Source organism: Clarias gariepinus, chromosome 10, assembly GCF_024256425.1.
Source record: "Clarias gariepinus isolate MV-2021 ecotype Netherlands chromosome 10, CGAR_prim_01v2, whole genome shotgun sequence".
NCBI lineage: Eukaryota > Metazoa > Chordata > Actinopteri > Siluriformes > Clariidae > Clarias > Clarias gariepinus.
Window position 1 is genome coordinate 18,437,372 of NC_071109.1, and position 25,430 is coordinate 18,462,801.

A 25,430-nucleotide genomic window follows, 5' to 3' on the forward strand; every position below is an offset into this window, starting at 1 on the left:
TTCTTAACCTGAAGAATTATAAATAGCAAGAGTGACTTAAAAAAGAAACCAGTGAGGTATTGACCAGATTAAATCCTTTAATATACAACAAGCAGACACAACAGATCTCACAAAAAACTCGTGAGAAAAGCACAACTGCTGTTCAGGCATTGGTCGAGGAAAGGTAGGTGGCTTGGATAACTGGCTTTTGATGGTACCTTAGGTGTTTACAATACCGCTAACAATAGTTACCCGACTGTAATGTACAAATCTGAAACAGTAATTCAGGAGTTCTTAGTTTGTTAAAATGTTTGAGGGTCGGGTACATGAACAGGATGTGCTGTCGATCATGACTTTCATGAAAATGGAATGTTTGATAGCACATGCTGTCATAAAACTCACTACCAACATTTATGTCCATAAAAATGACAGGATACAAGATATGACTAATCTTAGTAAGTAGCTTGTGTACAATATAGTGCCCTGCTCAAATTAACTGTAATCTTCAAACTATGGCAGAACATTTGGGGGGAGGGGACTCTGCCATAAATAAAGATGTTTATTACCAGGAAGGCAGAAGCAACTGATGTTAGTGGACACTTTTTTTTTTGTTTGAAAAATACATTTTAAACTGTTTTTGAAACCAATAAACATAAGTTCATCTTTTCTCCTCAATAATGGTTACATGTAGGGTTCATTGAGGTCTAGTCATTCAGATGCCTGAGGTTTTACCAGCTCATATCGTCCAACCTGACCCTCCTGCAGCAGCTGACCAATCAGTTGATCCTTCTGCACTCTCCTGCTTACCACAAGGAAGCGGTGTCGTCCCTGGCCATAAGATTTGCTCCGCAGACCATATTTTTGGGAGACCTGGTGAATCTGCTTCCGTTCCTCATTATTGAGCTCAGTGGAGAAGCGCAGGTCATCCTGGCGCTCTGAACAAGCATAATTGCGTATGATTTCTTCAATATCGCGCTTCGTCAGATGACCGTGTTTATCCATGTCCATACCAAGTCCTTCCCTACTGAACTGTTCTTTAACCATGATTGGTTCAGCTATGCCTTCTCCCTCTCGACCCAACCCACCACCTGTCCAGCCCATCTTGCGGAGCAACTGGTTACCAATATTGTCCTCGTTTATTTCCTGCCCTGTGGCCTCCTCCCCAGCACGAGCCAGAATTTGATTTCTGGAAATGGCATCTACATTGCCTTCTTTCCTAAGGTTTGACTTTACCACTGCTTGTGTACGTTTCAGTGTGGCAATGGCCTCCTTGGCTGCAATGTGTTTAACAGTCTTTTTGGGACCAAGGCCTTCAGCCACAAACTGACCCTCAATATAAACCTCACACCTCCAGCGATGGTCTGGAAGCACAGTAAATTTGTAGTCGGCAGCCACCTTATTGAACTGTGCTGTATCATTAATGATGCAAATGGCATTGTCAGAGTTTTCTAGAATGACCAGTTCACTGAGATGTTTCTTTCGTCCACCATACTGGCCAACCCCGCCAACTGGTTGATCAGCATTGTAGTGTCCTTGAGAGACCTGCTGCTGTTGGTATTGTTCCTGTTGTTCCTGCTGTTGGCGAACTGCCTGGTTCATTCGTAGCTTTTTTACAGCCTCCTCAGCTGCAGTGTGTTTCGAGTTCTTCTTTGTCCCTCTAGCTTGAGCCAAAAGTTCACCTTGCAAGTATACGCTACACACCCATGCACTGCTATTAGGTATTGGATCAAAGGCATAGTCAATTTTCATGCGGTTGTAAGCAGCAGAATTGTTGAGGATGCAAATGGCATCATGGGCATTTTCCATTATGACAAACTCTGTCCAGTGTTTGCTTTTATCAGGCACATACTGACCCTTGGTACTAGGTGGTGGGCTGTCCTCTGGGTTACGTAGAGGAGGAACTAAGGCTGGGACGGGTGTGTTGAGCTGGCAGACTACCAAGTCATTGACATAATTGCGCTTATATAGGCGTTGCACAACACGGACCTCCACTGGTTTCATGAAAAGTTTTACCGCCTGCTCTGATGCACGGTCCCTGGCACCGTTCTTGCTGCCAGAGTATCCTGTCGCAAGGTACACACCTGAACATCTCAGCTCGCATGCATAGCCCTCACCTGGCACTTTTTTATTCTTGGGAAGGTCAGACAGAGGAATATCTTTTAAATTAACATAAATGTACTCTGGGTTAGTTTTACAGGCTTGAATGCTGCGGCTGAGAATGAAATTGTAGTTTGGACCATCAGGTCCACCCACGAATGCAGGGTCACGAAGTGTTACTGCTACAGCAGATACAACTCTGGTAATTAATCTCTGCTTCTCATCCAGGGCAGCTGGAGGAACTGGAGTTGGCATAGATGGTGTAGGGAGCAGGCCAGGACTGGCTCTGCTTGGGCTATCATAGGCTCGACTCAAACCTTTGCTAGATGATGGTCTGTCCTTATGCCCAAAGCCCAAGCCATGCCTTCCCGAATCCCAGCGTCCAGGCCTTCCCCCTGCATAGTTATCAAACCGGCTTGACTGAGGGGGTGAGTTTGCCTGTCTTGCACTATGTGCCTCATATCTTGCGGTGTATTCCTGCTGCATTTTTCCCATAAAGTTTGAGGAGGGCCCCCTGCCCCCATAACCAAAACCGCTCTTGTTGCCGAAGGACATGTCCTTTCCTCTACGATCAGACCAAGAGTCATAAGCATATGATGATGAAGGAGGACCATAACCATGGCTACTGCTGTGTGGATGGTCTGGCTCCCTCTGCCTTGTGCTATTCACCTCCCCGCTTCTACGCTGTTTCTCGTTTTCTTTTTCATCAGCAAGCCCTAATCCACTGGTGTTGCTGCTGCTGCCACTGACAAAGTGTACTGGCTCGAAACGTGGTCTCGGGCCAAATTTGGACACAGGCATCTTCCTCATTGGTTCCTCACCTGAAATGAACAACAGAGATGGTTTCAGTTCTTATAGGTAAATATAAACTTGCTGTATCATATTAAACCAGTAATGAAGAGGACTCAAAGCTTCACTGGCCATGGGCAATGTGTCATCAGGCCTCAGACAATATGACTACAGAACATGTGCAAATAAACATTATTAAGCAAAGTACTATTCATATTTTAAAACTCTTTAAAATAGCATCCATTAAATTTAAGTTTATACTTACATGAAACGTTTACATTTTTAATTCTGCTATTTGACCAAACTCAAGCCACCTTAGTAAATCTGTACGAATTGATTTTATTTTAACAAATACATCTCACAAATTTATGCATGTGGCCATTTCCCATAACGATATAATCATGAGTTGTTATCAAAAATATATATATTTCTTGCAGTTTTTTTTAACTGTAAATGGAAAAACATACTTGTGCTTCTCCCAAACTGTTTCACAAATTTTGAAACTTCCCAGCTACTCTGAGATTATTATAACAGCAAATTGCAGACTAGCACAATGTGTGTAATGGTCAGGTGTCTACAAACCTTTAAAAATAGTTTATAAATTATTTAAACATTTATGAAGAAAATAAAACCTGGAAAACATGTAAAGTAAGCATTATTTAGGTTTAAGAAATTGGTGCATTATAGAGATAGGTACTGAAATTAGGGCTGAGCGATATGGCTGAAAATTGTATCATGATATCAGTGTTTTATATCGGTCGATATCGATAATTATTGATATTTTTATGACCAATTTAAAATAAGGACCAGGAAAAAAATATATTACATTTAAACATTTTTATTTTAAACTTAACCTTCTTCTGATCATAGTCCCCTCAGTTATTAAGACAGAAATGTTAATAACCATGGAAAACTCAAATAATTAAAATGTAAACATAAGTCTAAAGTCACAATGAACACTTAACAATTATCTCTTAACATTTACAAGTGTAATACAATAAGTGCATTTTCTGCTTTTGAAGAGGAATCCAGCAGACCAGCATGAGACAACGACATGGGGCAACCAAACGTGATACTGTTACATGATTGACGTTAGTGTATCACTCCCTACGTTGCTAGGTTACCAGAGAGCGAGTGCCTTTGTTAATGCAACTGTCACGGGCAACCGGAAGCGGACCAGAAGACTAGCAGTTAGCCCTTGTAGCGTGGACGGTAAATGCAAACGTGAAAATAGCGCGAACAGGCAGGATAACCACGCGAGTCATTGTAAGAACTCTCACGCCAAGAGCAAGAGTTTACACAATTATACCCGCTGTTGCGGGAGAAAGGTTGATTTTACGGCAACTGTACCACAGAAACTATAGCAGCGTACAGTAACAGCACTGGTCAATAACTCATTTAAAAAGACAAACAAAACAAGTCATCCTGCCAGTGTGTTGACTAAAACAGGCTTCAGACATAACACTGCATTGTCTACATGTCATGTAGAACCAAAGTCAGGAGAATTTGGGAATGACATCACAAAAATGTAAGACTCACAAAAACAAACATAATAATAATGTCAAAGGAACATCCTAAAACAATCATAAAAAATAGCTGTAAATCATGTCTTATCAATCTGTGCTATTTATTTTATAATTTTTTTGCTCAGTCATTTGTGTATAGGTAGTTCAGATGAAATAAAATTCAATTTAGTTTAACTTGTTGCCTAGGTTGTGCTGAAAAAAAAAAAAAAAGGATATGTCTTAGGATAACTTTGTATTGCACAATCCTGACCCATAGTAAAGCAAAAAAAAAAAAAGAAAGGCTAAAATGCTCTAAACAGTGCCATCTTTACACACAAAACAGTGTTCTTAATATTTTTACTGTCTTAATCTTTACATATGGGTGGATGGAGGGGAAGGTTTGTATGTTGGATCTCTGAAATGCGAAATTAATAGAAATATCAAATAAAAATAGTGTGTTAAAAGGTCATATGTATTTAATTGGTTGTTGTATGTAGTAGACCACTTTTGTGCTGTCAGGTAATCCACCCCAGCCACTGGCTACCACCACAAGTATATTTCAGACCTGTGGGACACCATGGACCAACATGCATTACAATGAGAAAGTTCAAGGAGCTCAGTGCAGATGTGAGAAAGAGAATGGTTTATGTACCAAGCCACTGCTTAGAAATAGATGCCTTTGCACTTGGTTAAAGTTGCAGCTTATCACATGGACAAAGAAAAGGCTTTCTGGAGGTAAGCTTTAAACAGAGGTATGTTTGGAGGAGTAAAGGTGGGGCATTAAACCCTAAAAGTGTACTAGCTTTAAGGCACACAAGGGGTCAATTCAGGCCTAAATTTCAAATTATAGCATACTTAATCCAGGAGGTACCCCAGGATTCCCCTACTAACAACAGGAAGAAAATGACTGCCTCCTGTGAATGTGTATTTAAAATAAAACTGATGTACATGTATAAAAATGTAAATGATGACAAAATACCGCAGTAGATTAAAGAACTGTTGACAAGCAATATGGAAAGCACGCTGTTGAAATCGCTCTATAAGATCCTTGTTCTGATTGATTCCACAAACAGATAAACCTGTAGGTTTATGTGTACATATGGAAAAGGCCTGGTGGGACTGGAAAGGGGCTCAGCTATGACTGTGATGGAGCTTGTCACAACACAGATCCTAGGGATTGACTACAAACCGTTTTAAATCAGTTCCTCCCTGTTCGTTGACCTCCTGAAACAGAAATTCTGGGCATGTAGGACCCTTCATCCACACAAAATTGGGACTCCTTTACCCTTCAATAAATAAATAACAGAAGACGCTATCCACTGGATTATAGAAGGACTACATGTGATTGTACTGCTTGTACAGTGATGTGCTTCACAATTCACAAGCCCTATGGACAGGAAACTATCCAGAGAAAAATCAGTGATGGAGATAAGAAACAGTGGAGCATGAGGAACAGTGCTGTTCTACCAACCAATCTGATGTGTACATGGCTTTTCATGATTCTCTATATTGGAATTGAACAATTTTTTATTTTTTTTGGGAGACCCTTGTGCGTGAACTAGAAGCGTGAACTAAGGTACTTTGTTGTTAACAGTACCAAAGTTTGGCAGAGGTGTGTACGCTTTCATCAAAAGACACCCAGACGTTGCAAATCCTGCAATGTGTCTAATGTCCTTGCAGGAGTGCTACAAAATTAAATTAAATAATTACTTAAATAACAATGTAATTTACGAACGTATGCTGAAGCCTGCATTTTTTTAATGAATATTTTGGGCTAAATAGCAAAGATAAAAATGCCTGTAAGGGTCTGCTTCTGTCATTAATGACATGTGTATGTAACCTCCAACAGCAACTGTATGCAGTGATGTTTAAAGATGCAACAGTCACATTTTAACCAGCTTAAACAACCATGAAAATGCATTGAAATATACAGTATAGAACATAAAATGGCATAGGTACAAGTGTGTAATATAGAAAACTGCAGTCCAATGTACACTGCATGTTTACACAGGCCTCCTGTCAGTCTTTTTATAGATGCCCCCAATGGGTCTTTGCTTACCCCCATGCCAGCTTGTTCAGAATGGAACCACAGTCAGAAACTTTGACTGTGAGTAAAAAACCACACTATGCATTCAGAAAACACTAGGGAAAGTGCTTTTCTAAGACAGAGTAATTTATTACTAGTTCAGGGGATGATGTTGGATTTGTTGTCGGATTGAACTTTAATGGCCTCCTCCATATAAGAAATCAAGTACACTGGAACCTTGGATTAAGAGCTTAATTCGATCTGGAAGCAGACTTGCATTCCAATACCCTCGTAAATCAAATTAATGTAAAAATAAAACAAATTAACCTGCACTTTACCTTTAAAAAAAAAGGGGGAAAAAAAAAAAACCCAGACAGATAGGCGTTTCCGTTTATGCGCGGAGGCGCTGTGTGTATGTGTGTATAGCTAAAGTAGAAGGAGACTTTTACTTTCAGCCCCTCCCTTTTCCCCCTTTTTTATCTTACAGTCAACCCTTCACCTCTATTTGCATTTCACTTAAACACACAAATTAAGGGAAAGACTGTTTTGTCTGAAATATTAGCAAGGAACATCACTAATGACACTTGCGTGAGCGTATACTAATGGAATCGCTGCTGTAAGGTAAAACAAACAAACCTGCACTTTACCTTTGAAAAGAATCGCGACAGAGCACTGTTTTTGTGTAGAGCATAGTTTTTGTGTGTCTGTGTGTGTGAGAGAGGCTGAGAGGGAGTGGGGTGGTGTAAAGGCGAGAGTGTGTGTGTGAAGAGGCATGGTGTCAAATTAACAGATGTTTATAATACCAAGGGAGAGATGCGCCTAAGACCAAGCAGGGGAGACGATTACCCACAATTCCGCAGTGCAAGTGAGAGGGAAAAAAAAAAAAACATTGTCTCAGTTGTGATCACATGACGCACGGCATCAAAACAATATCAAGTGTATCACATGTGCAATATATGATACTCGTAAACCAAGACTTGTTCGTTTTTTAAGCCAAAATTGATTAAAAATCTTGGCTCGTCACAACATTTGCAAACTGTTGGTCAGAGGATAATATCGACGTGCAAACAGATTTCGGAGGAGACAGATGCTGCTTATGACATAACATTTTAAACAACAGTCTGCGTCCATGCTGAGGAACAATTGGCTTTCATATTTAATTCAAAAGGACTTGAGCACTGTACACTGGCCATGTATATGAAGTGTTCATATTATGCAAACATAAACTTTTGGTTCAAGTGTACCATGATCCATGCTTGGGCTCATAATGTGAAAGCACCTTAAAAAAAAAAATTTTGCATGATCAACACTTTTAACAGCTTCTTGGGCTTATGAACAGATTGCAAATTGGTAAGAGTAACATCAGGGAGACCTTTTAGACTTACTTCCATCAGATGAATTGGGCCTCTTTTTTGCTTCAGCACTTGAGACTAGTTCACATGAGGGCATTTCGCCAACATGAATCCCTTCTGCCATCTCAAGCACTCTCAGCATCAGTTGTGGGCCATAGCTGCCAGACAGAGAGGGGGAAAAAACAAACAAACAAAATATTTATATAAATTAAAGAAATTCAGTTTATAGCTTTAAAACTAAAAATACCAACTGCTGTGTGTAAGTAGGACTCTAACATCGGTGAGCTAGCAAAATGGGTTATTTAACAACTTTCTCTCATCTAGATTTTATTTTAACCCAGGTCGATTCTGTGTCCAACTCCAGCCTGACAAACCAGAGCTAGTAGCTGATCTCTTTCATTTGTGTCATAGTTTGCAATGTTTTGGTTATAAACTGCTTTCTGGCAAACCACTGCTTATCACTTTCGAAGGTTCGCCTAACGTCCGTATTCATCTTGCTATTTTGTCCAAACGCTTGCCATGACAGTTCTGCCAGGTCTGTTTCCGGTATTGCTCAGTAAAGCATTATGGGAAATTGAAATATGGCCCGTGTCTGAAAGCTCAGAGGATGCAGCTCATGCTTGCTGGTGGTGTTAGCTTTGATATACATCAGATAGCTATAAAACAATTAGCTATCACGGCGACATAATCCCCACAAGCAGTCCCTTATTCTAATCGTATTATAACTGTAGTAGTACAACTACAGCTCTGCTTGAGTCCATTATCAAATCAGAACCATATCGCATATATTACACTTCTGCGGCTTATATATACAGACAGACACACGCACACATGTATGTGTGTGTATATTTTATATATATATATATATATATATATATATATACACACACACACACAGGATCACGATAACGCGCGTCTGCAGGCTAGCCCCGGGTAACTAGTAGCTTGCTAGCAAATGTCGGCTAACACCAACAGCTCGATAGCCAACACAGATTACTACCACGCGGTTCATTTCTTTCATAATGGTTTACGGTTATATATCGCAGGTGGCTTAGCTCAACAAACTCAGGCTTAACTCACAATATAGCTTAAGTGTTCATTAAAAAAAATTAATAAATAAATAAATCAACCCGCCTACAGCTGAGCACGTCGTAATGCTTGCTAGTTATGCTAAGCGATTAGCCAATGTGGTTCAATGGGGTGACGCAGTCAAAGCACATAGAATGTCATAATTTCCAACACATTTTAAATAAAATGCTCTTATATGGGGTCTAAATAGCTTAATAACACCAGTACTGAAATCCAATCAAGGGTTACCTTGGTGCTGCTAATTTTCCGTGTGTTTCTGAGCCGCTGAAGATGAAGCCAGTGTACAGTCGCACCGCGTCTCCGGCACGCTATCACAGAGCCACTGAGACACCAGGCTAATGCTAATGTTTAACAGCACAGGGCTAAACTACAGACCGGGTACACAGGCACTCAGTTTAATGACAACACTATTCATGTTATCACTGCTGTCGTTTTACACCTTTTGGTTTCTAAAAAGTTTTATTACTTTACAGTTTGTGAAGATGACTTCATAGTAAAATTATATATTTTTAAAGAAATGCAACAACTAATATCCATAATCACGTCTCATAATAATTCCGTAATCTAGGCCACAGGTTTGAATCGGCCCCTTGTTAAACTAAACTTTTTTTTGTTTTTTTGTTAATTAGTTAATTGGGTGAATTGATTAATTGTTACGTAATCAATTGGGTGATGTGTAGCTTGGTTTTTAGCCATTAGTCCAACTATGACAGTTCACTTTTAAATTTTTTATTTGTAGTTTCATTTAAAATTGTAAATGAATAAAAGATTGCTGTGATAAAGGATATTTGCCTTTAAATACGAGCTTGTGCTGTACAATTATTGGCAATTATTTGTTATCATATAACAAAATAATTTCTTAACACTTACAAGGTTTCACATTTATACTATATCTACAATAACCAGATTTTCTGTTTATTATATTAACAGCCTTAATGATTTTTCTTTGTTAAACACCACTATCACGTTCTTAAAAAATCTGTTTGGTCATAATTTTGGAGAAAACCCATTTGATCTGATGCCGATACAGTGGTGTAGTGTTTAGCACCGTGGCCTCACACCTTCAGGCTCGAGGGTTCATCTCCTGCATTAGGTCTATGTTCTACTGTATCTTGTGCTTTGTGGACATCCTCTGGGTAGTCCTGTTTCCTCTCACAGTCCAAAGACATGCAGAGAATGGATTGCCACCCTGTGCAGGGTGTACCATTATGAAAAAAGCACTTACACTGAGTCCACATATTAATGGCAGATACAACAAAGAAAACAAAAATAGTGACATTCTATTTATCAAGACCTGAGAATCAGAGATGATTTATGAATGTGAGGCCTCTCTGTGCTGTTTACTGTATATAGACTTTTTTTGACAAAACATTTACTTAGCTTTAAAGTTCATTCTAGGGTTTATAAAATAAAGAGTCAGTTAGTTAATTTCATTTATGTTGGTCCTCTTAAAAGATGAGACCTGGGTTTAGAAAACCGCACAGAACACATTGTTCATTTGGGTGATTTTGTGACATAAAAGTGCTTTAAAGAATCAGATGTAATGCAAAAGTTTACAATAACATTGTTTATTTTTACTTGGTGACTCATGTAGAATAAGTTTTCAATGTGGTGTTTTTTATGCTAAGCTTTTAGCAACTCAAGTCCAGTTTACTTCGTTTTACCATGTTATCATAACTAACCTTCCCCACTACACTTTCTAGTACAGAGTTTAAATAAATATTTTATTCTAAGTGAGAAAAACTAAAATTATATAAACTGGGGGAAATACAGTTTGTATCATCATAAATTTAAAAATGTGCTATTTAGTACAGCTGAGACGTAAGATTTTCACTTACACATCTGTTCCAATTGTGAAGATAAAAGTTAAAGAATCACATTAAGAAAAAAGAATATAAAGTATTAGCAAATTATTGATGACCTATACATATAGATAAGTCATGAGCATAATACACACTTTACCTGTATTACATATATAATATAAACCTCACCTGTTGGCACTGGGGACATGATCAGAGGTATTTCAGCAGTAACATAACTAATTAAAAACATAGATACAGAAGGTCAAGGTTTTTATGTGTGTTCCTCTTATTATCGTTTAATATTATAACAACTCAAGATTTCACTGATCAACCATTGCAATTATATTACGGACAGGTGAAGTAGGCAGCAAGTAAATAGTCAGTCCTCAAAGTTGATGTGTTGGAAGCAGGAAAAAAGCATAAGGATTTGAGCCACTTTGAAAAGGGTAAAATTGTGATGCCAAGGCGATTGGGTCAGACCATCTCCAAAAGGGCATGTTCTGATATGCAGTGACTAGTGCCTAATAATGCAAGGGAGGACAACCAGGCAACTAAGGACCAAGGCTTATTGATATATTTGGCAAGCAAAAGTTAGCTCATCTGATCTGATCCCACAAAATATATAGCGCAACTTGGCGAAAAAAGTTAATGCTGGCTATAAAAAAGGTGTCGTAGCAACAACAAAAAAAAAAAACAGTGATTGCAGTGATTTGTTCTGAGCGTGTGCCTGGTCCTGAAACAACTGACGGAAGATCATAAACAGAAGTGTTTGGATATCTGCAAATACATTTTAGAGTATCGGTCCAAATGATACAGATATCCAAACACCTCTCTTTAAGAAACATTAGTGGTGAGAAGATATGGATTAATCACTACAAACCTGAGAGTATGGAATGGGAACATCCGCAATTGCAGACCAAGAAAAAGTTTAAAAGTCAACTATTAGCTGGAAAGTTCATGCTCCAAGGACCAGTATTGGACCATATCAGTAAAAAGTTTCGACAATCAACAGCCCATTACAGTAAGACATTTCCAAGAGTATTGTGTACATCAAGAGTACTGTGATCTCGCAGGGCAATGCATGTCCGGATACTTCTGCTGACACTGTCAACACTCAGCAAAAAAAAATATATTTTCAGACGTTAAAGCATCCCTCCTATAGCAAGGTTTGTGTCTTCATCTTTTAGTCTGCCGTCCAATGCCAGACCATATTTCTTTCTGTTGTTGGCCAGTAGAGGTGTGACTATATATTCTTTTTAAATCTACTTTGGCTATTTACTTGATCCCTGATTTATGAAAATAAAATATAAGCATGACTAATAAGAATGCTTGAAGAACAGTATACATATTTTTGTACATGAAGATAGATGATAAAGGAAGATGTGAATCTGTTAATGGTGACTCTGTTATGCGAAGACATCATGGCATGGGTTCACTGGGTTATTTTGACTGATCATCTTTAATCTATGATAAACATTTTTATCTTGATGGGAATTGAATCTTCCAGGATGAAACTTCACTTATTTATTGTCATTCCTCTATAAAGCTCTTATTGGAACAAGTTTTTCCAGAACAATCAATCAACACATCATACACTCACTGTCTCATTTATCTAAATAGGCCTATTATTCCACCTAGTGAACAAAGGTGGGAACTGTAACAAGCACTACTAGAACCCATTGGTGCTGGAATCATGCTACATCAAGCTCACTCTATAAACATTTTCAGCGGAGGAGGAGCAGCTAACAGGACAGCCAATGACACGGTTGCCAAATTGTGCTACATAACACAATTCAGACTAGAAATTGGGCTAAAATCTAGCCCATGCTGTATTAAGGTACATCTAACATTACTCAAAATGAGCAGCTAGACTGTACACTACTCTGAATGACTATATGTTGTTGACTACCTATACTACCGTTTAAAAGTTTGGGGTCACTTGCAAATTTCTTTGTTTTTGTTTAGTGATTTATTTTCTACATTCTACAACAATAAAACAAAACTATAAAATAACACATATGAAATTAGGTAATTACATAACAACAACAAAAACTATTCTGTAATAGTTCTTGCAAGAACAGTATTGTCAAGTGCATTTGCAAAATCCGTTAAGCACGATAATAAAACTGGCTCTCATGAAGGCCATCCCAGGAAGGCGAGACCAAAACCTACCTCTGCCGCAGACGAGAAGTTCATTTAGAGTTACCAGCCTGAAAAATGACTAATTAACAGCACCTCAGATTAGAGGCATTATGAAGTCTTTACAGAGCATAAGTAGCAGACACATCTCACCATTAACTGTTCAAAGGAGATTAATGCATTTAGCATTCCTTTACAATGTAGAAAGAAATAAAAATCAGGAACGATCATGAAGTTATAAAGTGACCCCAAACTTTGAACAATACTGTACGTATTATACTCTTACACTAAAAAAATGGGAGAGGTCTGTAATTTTTATTATAGGTACGTATACCTCAACTATGAGAGACAAAAAAAAACAACAACATAAAATCACATTGTAGGATTTTTTATAAAATCTTTTGCAAATTATGCTGGAAAATAAGTATTTGGTCAATAACAAAATTTTTATATCAATACTTTGTTATATACCCCTTGTTGGTAATGACAGAGGTCAAACTTTTTCTGTAAGTCTTCACAAGGTTTTTACACACTGTTGCTGGTATTTTGGCCCATTCTTGTTTATGTTTTGGGGCTGTCGCTGGGCAACACGAACTTTCAACTCCCTCCAAAGATTATCTATGGGGTTGAGATCTGGAGACTGGCTAGGCCACTCCAGGACCTTGAAATGCTTCTTAAGAAGCCACTTCTTTGTTGCCAGAGGTGTCAAGTAACGAAGTACAAATAGTTCGTTACTTTACTTAAGTAGAAATTTTGGGTATCTATACTTTACTGGAGTAATTATTTTTCAGCCGACTTTTTACTTTTACTCCTTACATTTTCACGCAATTATCTGTACTTTCTACTCCTTACATTTTAAGGTAACATATTGTTACTAAGCCTGCCCTGGGTACACTAATTTTCTTGTATATTGCTCACAGATTCCTGCAGCTAAGCTTGGGTGTACATGTACATTCCAATAAAGGTTACTGATGACATGCCTCTGAAGTTTGACTTTTTGGACCATTAAAATACTTATGGGCAACTAGTTATCATATCTTCTTCTCCATGAAACATGTTAATGCTCAGTAGTACACATATATGGTTCTTTAATGTATTTGCATTGTACTAAAATGCATTCTTTTTCAACTGACATATACAGTATCCTAAATCATTATGGCCGTTAAAAAAAAACACTTTTTTTTTTTTTTTTTTTGAGGTATACATATTTTTTATGAGTGCAGTATATAGGCACATGGCACAGCCTAAGCTTTTATCCCTAATGCTTTGTTTCCCCTTATGTTACTTTTAATTTTATACTTTAAGTAGTTTTGAAACCAGTACTTTTACAATTTTACTTAAGTAAAAAAGCTTGAGTTACATTTACATTTAGGCATTTGGCATTGAGTTGATACTTCAACTTCTAAAGAAGTCTTTTTAAACCCTAGTATCTATACTTCTACTCAAGGAATAAATGTGAATACTTTTGACACCACTGTTTGTTGCCCGGGCGATGTGTTTGGGATCATTGTCATGCTGAAGATCCAGCCGTTTCATCTTCCCTTGCTGATGGAAGGAGGTTTTCACTCAAAATCTCATGATACATGGTCCCATTCATTCTTTCCTTTACACGGATCAGTCGTCCTGGTCCCTTGGCAAAAAAACAGCCCCAAAGCATGATGTTTCCACCCCCATGCTTCACAGTAGGTATGGTGCTCTTTAGATACAACTCAGCATTCTTTCTCCTCCAAACACATGTTGAGTTTTTACCAAAAAGTTCTATTTTGGTTTCATCTGACCATATGACATTCTCCCAATTCTCTTCTGGATCATCCAAATGTTCTCTAGCAATCTTAAGCTGAGCCTGGACATTACTGGCTTAAGCAGGGGGGACACGTCTGATAACAGATGACATTAATACAGGTAATAAGTGGAGGACAGAGGAGCCTCATAAAGAAGGAATTACAGATCTGGGAGAGTCCGAAATATTTCTTGTTTGTAGGTGACCAAATACTTATTTTCCACCATAATTTGCAAATAAATTCTTTAAAAATCCTACAATGTGATTTTCTGGATTTTTTTTCTTATTTAGTCTCTCATAGTTGAGGTATACCTATGATGAAAATTACAGGCCTCTCTCATCTTTTCAAGTGGGAGAACTTGCACAATTGGTGGCTAAAAAAAAAGCCACCAAGGAGGGGAGGAGAGGAGGAAGGCGTGTTCGAAAGCAGAGAGAGAAGAGGAAAGGCAAGAGTTTAGGAGTGATAGTAGGGACTTTAAATGTTGGGACTATGACAGGGAAGGGAAGAGAGTTAGTTGATATGATGCAGAGAAGGAAGGTGGATATACTGTGTGTCCAGGAGACCAGGTGGAAAGGTAGCAAGGATAGAAGCTTAGGATCAGGGTTTAAATTGTTTTACCATGGTGTGGATAGGAAAAGAAATGGAGTAGGAGTTATTCTGAAAGAGGAGTTTGTAAGGAATGTTCTAGAGGTGAAGAGAGTTTCAGATAGGGTGATGAGTCTGAAGCTGGAAATTGAAGGAATAATGTTCAATGTTGTTAGTGGTTATGCCCCACAGGTAGGATGTGAGTTAAAAGAGAAGGAGAAATTCTGGATTGAGTTAGATGAAGTGATGCAGAGCATCCCCAGAGGTGAAAGAGTGGTGATTGGTGCAAACTTCAATGGACATGTTGAGGAAGGGAACAGAGGTGATGAAAATGTGATGGGCAGGTTTGGTCTTCAGGACAGAAATGTAGAAGGACAGATGGTGGTGGACTTTGCAAAGAGGATGGAAATGGCAATAGTAAATACTTTCTTCCGAAAGTAAAAGGCAGGAACATAGGGTGACATATAAGAGTGGAGGCAGAAGCACTCAGGTCAACTACATCTTGTGTCGACGTTGTAACCTGAAAGAGATCAGTGACTGCAAAGTGTTGGTAGGGGAGAGTGTAGCCAGACAACACAGAATGGTGGTGTGTAAAATAACCCTGGTGGTGAGGAAGGCGAAGAGGACAAAGGCAGAGCAGAGGACAAAGTGGTGGAAGCTGAGAAAGGAAGAATGTTGTGAAGTCTTTAGGGAGGAGTTGAGGCAGGCTATGGGTGGTCAGGAGGGGCTTTCAGTTGACTGGACAACTACAGCCAATGTGATCAGGGAGACAGGTAGGAGGGTACTTGGTGTATCATCAGGTAAGGGGAAAGTGGACAAGGAGACTTGGTGGTGGAATGAGGAAGTCCAGGAGTGTATACAGGGAAAGAGGCTAGCTAAGAAGAAGTGGGACACTGAGAGGACTGAAGAGAGTAGACAGGAGTACAGGAAGATGCAGAGTAAGGTGAAGGTAGAGGTGGCAAAGGCCAAACAAAGAGCATATGAGGACTTGTATGCTAGGCTAGACAGTAAGGAGGGAGAGGTGGATCTGTACAGGTTGTCAAGGCAGAGAGATAGAGATGGGAAGGATGTGCAGCAGGTTAGAGTGATTAAAGATAGAGATGCAAATGTACTGACAGATGCCAGGAGGGTGATGGGAAGATGGAAGGAGTACTTTAAGGAGTTGATGAATGAGGAAAACAAAAAAGAAAAAAGAGTAGAAGAGGTGACTGTTGTGGAACAGGAAGTAACAAATATTAGTAGAAGTGAGGTGAGAAGGGCGTTGAAGAGGATGAAGAGTGGAAAGGCTGTTGGTCCTGATGACATACCTGTGGAGGTATGGAAGTGCTTAGGAGAGGTGGCAGTAGAGTTTCTGACAAGTTTGTTTAACAAGATCTTGGAGAGTGAGAGGATTCCAGAGGAATGGAGGAGAAGTGTATTGGTGCCAATTTTTAAGAACAAGGGAGATGTGCAAAGCTGTGGCAATTATAGAGGTATGAAGCTAATGAGCCAGACAATGAAGCTGTGGGAAAGAGTAGTGGAAGCTAGGTTAAGGGCAGAGGTGAGCATCTGTGAGCAGCAATATGGTTTTATGCCTAGAAAAAGTACATCAGATGCAGTATTTGCTTTGAGGATGCTGGCGGAGAAGTACAGAGAAGGTAACAGGGAGTTGCATTGTGTCTTTTTAGATTTAGAGAAAGCGTATGACAGGGTGCCAAGAGAGGAGCTGTGGTATTGTATGAGAAGGTCTGGAGTGGCAGAGAAGTATGTTAGAGTGGTGCAGGACATGTATGAGAGCTGTAAGACAGTGGTAAGATGTGCTGTAGGTGTGACAGAAGAGTTCAAGGTGGAGGTGGGTCTGCATCAAGGATCGGCTCTAAGCCCCTTTTTGTTTGCTCTGGTGATGGACAGGATGACAGATGAGGTAAGACAGGAGTCCCCAACGGTCCAGAGCAACAGAAAGTGTTCAAAGGAGGTGAAGAGGCGGGTACAGGCAGGTTGGAATGGGTGGAGAAAAGTGTCAGGTGTGTTGTGCGATAAAAGAGTATCAGCGAGAATGAAAGGAAAGGTGTACAGGACAGTGGTGAGACCAGCAATGCTCTACGGCTTAGAGACAGTGGTGCTGAAGAAAAGACAGGAGGCAGAGTTGGAGGTAGCACTTAAAAATGTTGAGGTTCTCTTTGGGAGTGACAAGGATGGATAGGATCAAGAATGAGTTTATCAGAGGGACAACCCATGTTAGATGTTTTGGAGATAAAGTCAGAGAGGCCAGATTGAGGTGGTTTGGACATGTTCAGAGAAGAGATTGTGAGTATATCGGTAGAAGGATGCTGAGGTTGGAACTGCCAGGCAGGAGGTCTTGAGGAAGACCAAAAAGGAGATTTATGGATGCAGTGAGAGAGGACATGAAGTTAGACATGAAATTATTTCTTTCAAACGTTGTTTACAAATCAGTCTAAATGTGTGATAGTGAGCACTTCTGCTTTGCTGAGATAATCCATCCCACCCCACAGGTGTGCCACATCAAGATGCTGATCTGACATCATGAGTAGTGCACAGGTGTACCTTATACTGCCCACAATAAAAGGCCACCCTGGAATGTGTGGCTAGACTGACTTGTGAACAATGTTTGAGAGAAATGGTAATATTGTGTATTTGGAATGAATTTTAGATCTTTAAGTCCATCTCATGAAAAATCGGAGCAGAAACAAAGGTGTTGCGTTTATATTTTTGTTGAGTGTATATATATATATATATATATATATAGTACTAAGACAATTAAAAATATACAGTATGTGTATCTCACAGTATGTGTATCCTTCTGGGAGATAGAGGAGGTGAATGAGGGAGGGGTGCAGTACCTTGCCTTTGTCCCATGTCTGTGGCTGAAATGTTACAGAGCATGGCAGATGTGTTGGAATCTAAGAAAGCAAAACACACATTTTCATGATTTCAAAGCACCTAACACAGTGAAAGACTCTTGTTGTACAAAGATTTGAACAGTTTAGCATACATTTAAAGTGAAGGGGTGTGCTTCCTCTCCTGCTTTCTTCATGAGGACATTCTGCATAGTTGTGCTAACTGGTTTATCTCCAGCAGGTGAAGGATAAATTTGAATGTGTTGGACCTAAATGTCTTTCCCTAACGACAAACTGACCACATCCAAATCTTTCTTCTCATAGTGGAAGAAACAAGCCAGCTGCACAAACACTACAGCAAAGAAGAAATGATTTGTTCACAAACTTAACAGTATTAAGAATTTTTTTTAAATCTCCGGTTTAAAATACACTTTATATACATCTGAAGTATAATCTCATCTGATGCCCCAGAGCTCCAATGTCAAGTTGTGTTAAAGGATGTTCTTTCCCAATATCTGAATCCAGGCAAGTGTTTTAGATACCTTTCTCTCATTTAAGTACTGAACTGTCCACTTCGAGCACTCCATCTGTAAAGAAAAAAATTACATTTTATATACTCGAGTCTTGAAGTATATTTTAATATATGCATTGTTTAAGAAATACTACAAGTACTTACCCACAATATCAACGTGATCCACATGGTCCACAAAGTCTCTTTTCCCTAAGTAAAGACAAATCTAAAATATATATAAAATAAGAGGGCTCAAACATGAAAACCTTTTATTTAAATCTAAAATCATATACATTCTATATGCAATGCGCATGCGTGGAAGCAGCAGATGTCCAGTTGTCCAATAACAAGAAACTTACCGAGTCATTTCTACTGTTTTTCCTATAAACCCTGTTAAAAAGAACAATTAGATATGCCATAAACATATTTCACTTTTATTTAATAGCTTATAGTCTGGCAGTTAATTATTGTTTTTAAAAGAGTAATCATAATTGTATTCACTTTGTATAGCTAAAACCAATTTATTAAAGTGTACCTCCACACCTAGTTTTTCAGCTGTAATTGTACATATCACACTTATATTAGCCTATATAACCCTGACCTCAAGTTATACTATAGTATTAGACTCAATGACTTTTCATTGAACAGCTAGACACATACATTAAGCTTTGCACTCTTACCTTCAATATATAATTACTATAAGAGTGGATCAGTATAAATGAGAGACAAGCATACAGTCCATAGCTATTTGAACATCGACAAAATTACTGTCTTCCATATGAGCTGGAGTTCAAATTTTAGAATAAGTATGAGCATGAAGACCTTCAATTTGAATGCATTTCTACAGTGAAGAAATTACAGCATTTTATATTTTTTAAGGTGAGTCAGCTTATGAACACCAAACGGTTAAAAGGATAAAAGAAACTCCCTTAAAACATTTAAACCATGGTCAGATCAGGTGGTAGACATCACTGTGTCAAGGTTAACAATCTAGACAAAGGTACAAAATTAAAGCAGAGGGTTTCTTCTCCTTTGTCTTTCGGCTAATTCCCTTCAGTGGTCGCCACAGCAAATCATCTGCCTTCACCTAACCCTATCCTCTGCTTCCTCTTCTCTCTCACCCCAACTAACTTCATGTCCTCTCTCACTGCATCCATAAATCTCCTCTTTGGTTTTCCTAAATCTCCTGCCTGGCAGTTCCAACATCAGCATCCTTCTACCAATATGCTCACAATCTCTCCTCTGGACATTACTCTGTCCAAACCACCTCAATCTGGTCACTCCCAAAGAGAACCTCAACATCTTTATCTCTGCTACCTCCAACTCTGCCTCCTGTCTTTTCTTCAGTGCCACTGTCTCTAAGCCGTAGAGCATCGCTGGTCTCACCACTGTCTTGAACACCTTTCCTTTTACTCTCACTGATACTCTTTTGTCACACAACACACCTGACACTTTTCACAACCCATTCCAACCTGCCTATACCCACCTCTTAACCTTCTTTCCACACTCTCCGTTGCTCTGGACCGTTGACCCAAAGTACTTAAAGTCTTGCACCCTCTTTACCTTTGCTCCCTGTAGCCTTACTGCTCCACTTAGGTTCCTCTCATTCACACACGTATTCTGTCTTGCTACGGCTAACCTTCATTCCTCTGCTTTCCAGAGTGTACCTCCATCTCTCTAAATTTTCCTCCTGTTTCTGTTTTCCTGTTCCCTACTCTACAAAGCACAATGTCATCTGCAAAAATCACTGTCCTTAGAGACTCCTGTCTAACCTCATCTGTCATCCATCACCATAGCAAACAAGAAGAGTCTCAGAGCCATTCCTTGATGCAGACCCACCTCCACCTTGAACTCTTCTATCACACCTACTGTACAGCACATCTCACCACTGTCTTGCAGCTCTCATACATGTCCTGTATCACCATTCTAAAATACTTCTCTGTCACTCCAGACTTCCTCATACAATACCACAACTCCTCTCTCGGCACCCTGTCATGCGCTTTCTCTAAATCTACAAAGACACAATGCACCTCCCTGTTACCTTCTCTGTACTTTTCCATCAGCATCCTCAAAGCAAATACTACATCCATTGTACTCTTTCTAGGCAAGAAACCATATTACTGCTCACCTCTGCCCTTCCACTACTCTTTCCCAAAGCTTCATTGTATGACTTATCAACTTCGTTCCTCTGTAGTTGCCACAGCTCTGCACATCCCCCTTGTTTTTAAAGATTGGCACTAATACACTTCTCCTCCATTCCTTTGGGATTCTCTCACTGTCCAAAATCTTTCTAAACAGACTAGTCAGAAACTCTACTGCAACCTCTTCTAAGCACCATACCTCCATAGGTATGTCATCAGGACCAAGTGCCTTTCCACTCTTCATCCTCTTTTTGCTTCTTCCTCCACAGGAACAGTCATGTCTTCTACTCTTCGTAGAGTAGAGTAGAGTAGAATAGAGTTTCATTTTCCTCATTAATCACCCTCATGGCACCTGTCAGTACATTTACATTACTAACGTTAATCACTCTAACATGCTGCACATACTTCCCATCTCTATCTCTTTGCCTTGCAAACCTGTACAGATCCACCTCTCCCTCCTTACTGTCCAACCTAGCATACAAGTCCTCATATGCTCTTTGTTTGGCCTTTGCCACCTCTACCTTTACCTCACGCTGCATCTCCCTGTACTTCTGTCTACTCTCTTCAGTCCTCTCAGTGTCCCATTTCATCTTAGCCAGCCTCTTTCCCTGTATACACTCCTGGACTTCCTCGTTTCACCACCAAGTCTTCTTGTCCACTTTTCCCTTTCCTGATGATACACCAAGTACCCTCCTATTTGTCTCCCTGATCACCTTAGCTGTAGTTGTCCAGTCAACTGGAAGCACTTCCTGACAATCCAGAGTTGTCTTAACTCCACAACTGCACAACATTCTTCCTTTCTCAACTTCCACCACTTTGTCCTCTGCTCTGCCTTTGTTCTCTTTACCTTCCTTACCACCAGGGTCATTTTACACATCACCATCCTGTGTTGTCTGGCTACACTTTCCCCTACCAATACTTTGCACTCACTGATCTACTTCAGATTACAACATCAACACAAGATGGACAGGTAGTCCACCTGAATGCTTCTACCTCCACTCTTGTATGTGACACTATGTTCCTGCCTCTTCTGGAAGAAAGTATTTACTACTCCCCTTTCCATTGACTTTGCGAAGTCCACCACCATCTGTCCTTCTACATTCCTGTCTTGAAGACCAAACCTGCCCATCACATTCTCATCACTTCTGTTCCCTTACCCAACATGTCCATTAAAATCTGCACGAATCACCACTCTCTCAACTTTGGGAATGCTCTGCAACACTTAATCTAACTCACTCCAGAATTTCTTCTTCTCTTCTAACTCACATCCTTCCTGTGGGGCATAACCACTACCAACACTGCACATCACACCATCAGTTTTCAGCTTCAGACTCATCAACCTGTCTTTTCACCTCTAGAACATTCCTTACAAACTCTTCTTTCAGGATAACTCCTACTCCATTTCTACTGTCACTGATCTGGTCTTGATCCAAAAGTCAAAAAAGTCATGAGTCACTGGGATTCCTGGTCTTCCACTCAATTCCAAAACACCACTGGAATACAACACGGATAAAATCACATTTGTAAATCATAGTCAGCTCTATTCGTAGCAATAGTAAGTAAAGAATCCACCACATGTAGCATGTACAACCAAGCCAACCCTAGCTTGTCTGATATGGATTTATTTTGTGTATACTTTTTATGGTTTTTAGGAGAAGTTTACAGCTGTGATTCCTTGATTTTCCTGTGGAGATTTTCTCGGCAGGTAGTCTACAGGTAGTTGCTAGTTCCTGTTCATCTGGCATATAACATTAAGTATAAAATTGGCTTCTCAAATTAAAGATAGATCTTTCAAAAGTTAAAATGAATTTATGATATGATAAGTGGCTTGGGGGTTTTCTGAAAATTCCCTAATGGTGGAGTCCTTTATTAATGCTGTTCACACTGTTCAAGTCCAAACACATATGATTGACTACACTTCATCTTATGTGTCTCCATCCATCCATATGTTCAAATGCTGTACATAGATTTTAGGTCAACATTCAACACTATCATCCCTTAACAACTGGTCGGGAAGCTGAGCCTGTTGGGCCTGAACACCTCCCTCTGTAACTGGATCCTGGACTTTCTGACCGGAATGCCTCAGTCAGTACGGGTTGGGAACTGCACCTCCAATAGGCTGTGTGCTCAGTCCCCTGCTGTTCACACTGCTGACTCACGACTGTCTAGCAACACACAGTTCGAATCACATCATCAAGTTTGCTGATGACACGACCGTGGTGGGTCTCATTAGCAAGAACGACGAGTCAGCGTACAGAGAGGAAGTGCAGAGGCTAACGGACTGGTGTAAAGACAACAACCTGTCTCTAAATGTTGACAAGACAAAGGAGATGGTTGTAAAAAAACAAAATATAGACACAACTTACTTACATATAATTGTTGCAACTGAAGGATCAAACACATCATCAAAAGCAACATGCTGAATGCTATGGTGTACACCATAGGCCCTACTGTCATGAGAAAGCGAGAAACAGGGGAACCAGCTAAAGTAGCTAGCCTAAGGCAAAGAAGCCTGCTCAGGATTGCCACACTTGACATTGGCATCCTCACAGGATGCAGTTGATGGCTGAAATCCTCAAGCAGTGCTACATCGATAATTGCCTGCCTGCAGGAGACTAGATTGGAAGGCCAGAAATCCAGAGACAATAGTGAAGGGTTCAAGTTTACCTACCATGGAAAAACAAATAAAGGAGGCTGTAATCATGAGTGAGGACCTAGACAGTTACGGGCTGCTGTCAGCCGATACTCTGACATCCTGACCCAAAGACTCTGCATGTGACAATTGCTTGATTTCAAGAAGGCAAATGATCTCATCATTTGCAAACGACTTTTTACAAAGCACACCAGCCATCTCATCACCAACACAAACCGTGAATGCACCAGCCAAATTGATTTGACAGTACTAAGGTGATAAGACTTCCCCACCACCACCAATCTATCCGTCTACCTTGCCTCATAACATACAGTAAGTTGCTCGCTGCTGACATAAAGGTCAAGGGTTACAAAAGGAAAAGTGTCACAACATAGCCTAAGAAAATCAGATGGTGGAAACTTAGAGACCATGGGGCAATTATTACAAGCAACATTAACTTCTTACCAATTAATGCCCCTCAATTGACGCCACCTGATCATCACTCTGCAATCACACCATTGCCATGGCTAGTAATACCCTTGGTGCCACAAAACCAGGGCACCATATGAATAGTTCTGCCATAAATGTGCAAGAAAAGAAGCACAAATAGCACAGCAGGATGCTGAAAATTCTTCCAATGATACTGTATGAACAGAGTGCTGGCCAGCCACTAATAATGCAGAACATCGCTTCCATGCAATATAAATGCCCCTGCTGTTGTGGACATTGTGTCTCTCCTTGACCATGTCACCAATGGTATTATTAGATGGCAGTCTGGCAGGACACTATCGGCATTGACGATCACCTGGAAATCATAGGCCAGTGCCCACAAGGATGACCAAAGGAGTGTTGGCAGATTGATTGCAGATGGCAGAAGATTACTAACCTGTGTCCAGAACATGCAGCTAATCGTGCAAACTGGGATTCACAGATCTGAAAAGTGGACCACGCTAGGAAGCAGAACAAGAAATAAAAATTGTTAATTGTGGTATAACAGAAATTAAAACACTTTAGAAACCTGTTCTATTTCAAATATTAAATAAACAATTAACATTGAACATGGTACCAATAACTGTGCTTTGCACTGGGACCTGAGCATTGACCACGAAAGGGACAGAGCGACGTATGGCCAGGAGTCCTCACCTCTAGAGTTCTCATACTGTTACCTCTTACTTCTTGCAGACCTACTGTATAGGACCTTTTTAGGTCGACAATTGTTTTTCTCGTTTGTTTTTAAAATGTTGTCACTATGACTACTACTACTACTACTACTACTACTATTAGTAATAGTAATAAGAATGATAGGCATAGACTTCACACTTAATGACTTACTTTGTAAAGCCTGAAAATAGACTTATCTGTCAGTGCGGTAGTGGTTATAATTTATGGATTAAAATAGATCTCTAGATTTGATGTCCATTTTGTTTCTATTTGTCCAATACCTAAATGCACGTTCAGCTGTGTGTGGTGTGGTCTGTACCACATTCACATATTGGCTTTCATGTAAATGCCCCAACTGTTCTATTTTGAGAGCGTGTTTATTTTTAGGGAAACATCAAGCTGTTGTTTTCAGTCAGTTTTGTTGGAGGACATAATATTTAATGCAGTTAGAATATAACTTAATCTCAATAAGCTGTCTGGCCTGTGAAACTATATGAGTAAAGAACCAACATCATACTGTACTGTTCTGCACATATACATATTGTTTTATTTAAATTCTAAAGATTTCTTCTTATTTAACATCCTTATGGTGGATATGTTTTTTTTTATTAATGCCATTGCATAAAAATGCATAAAAAGCTTTTTTCGTATTGCTTAAATGCATGTTCAAGCTGTCTAAAATATAGCTGCTATTTCCTACAAGAAATCACATGCGAAACTGAATATTTGCATACATGCACCAAAGGTGTACACAACTACACACCACACAAGTTCACCCATATGCAAAAGGGTTAAAAATACACTTACTGAGTAAGAAGAAGCCATTTCGGGGAAAGGACATTCGTTGAAACGCTGGCCACAATGGCCAGGATTGAGGGTCAGGGTTTTGTGTGTGTGTGTGTGTGTGTGTTCATGAGTATTCTACTCACGCACTCACAGTTTCATCATAAGAGAAATACATATGCCCATGGACCTGCTTTTAAACTTAGTTTAGTTTCTTTTGC

The 25,430-nt window shown here is 39.6% G+C and overlaps 1 protein-coding gene across 1 annotated transcript; it reads right to left on the reverse strand.

Moving 5' to 3' along the window:
- Positions 1 to 57: 57 nt before the first annotated feature.
- On the reverse strand, positions 58 to 9,160 carry nkrf (NFKB repressing factor). The gene is made up of 3 exons (XM_053506492.1): positions 9,066 to 9,160; positions 7,782 to 7,906; positions 58 to 2,897 (listed from the first exon to the last, which is right to left on the reverse strand). The coding sequence occupies exons 2-3, from the start codon at positions 7,888 to 7,890 to the stop codon at positions 688 to 690; spliced, it is 2,319 nt and encodes a 772-aa protein (XP_053362467.1). The 5' UTR covers positions 7,891 to 7,906; positions 9,066 to 9,160; the 3' UTR covers positions 58 to 687.
- Positions 9,161 to 25,430: the final 16,270 nt, after the last annotated feature.

Coding starts and splice junctions, on each gene's coding strand:
- nkrf (XM_053506492.1), bottom strand. CDS start 7,890: ATGCTGAGAGTGCTTGAGATGGCAGAAGGGATTCATGTTGGCGAAATG. Junction 2,898..7,781: donor GCCCAATTCATCTGATGGAA/GTAAGTCTAAAA, acceptor TGTTCATTTCAG/GTGAGGAACCAATGAGGAAG.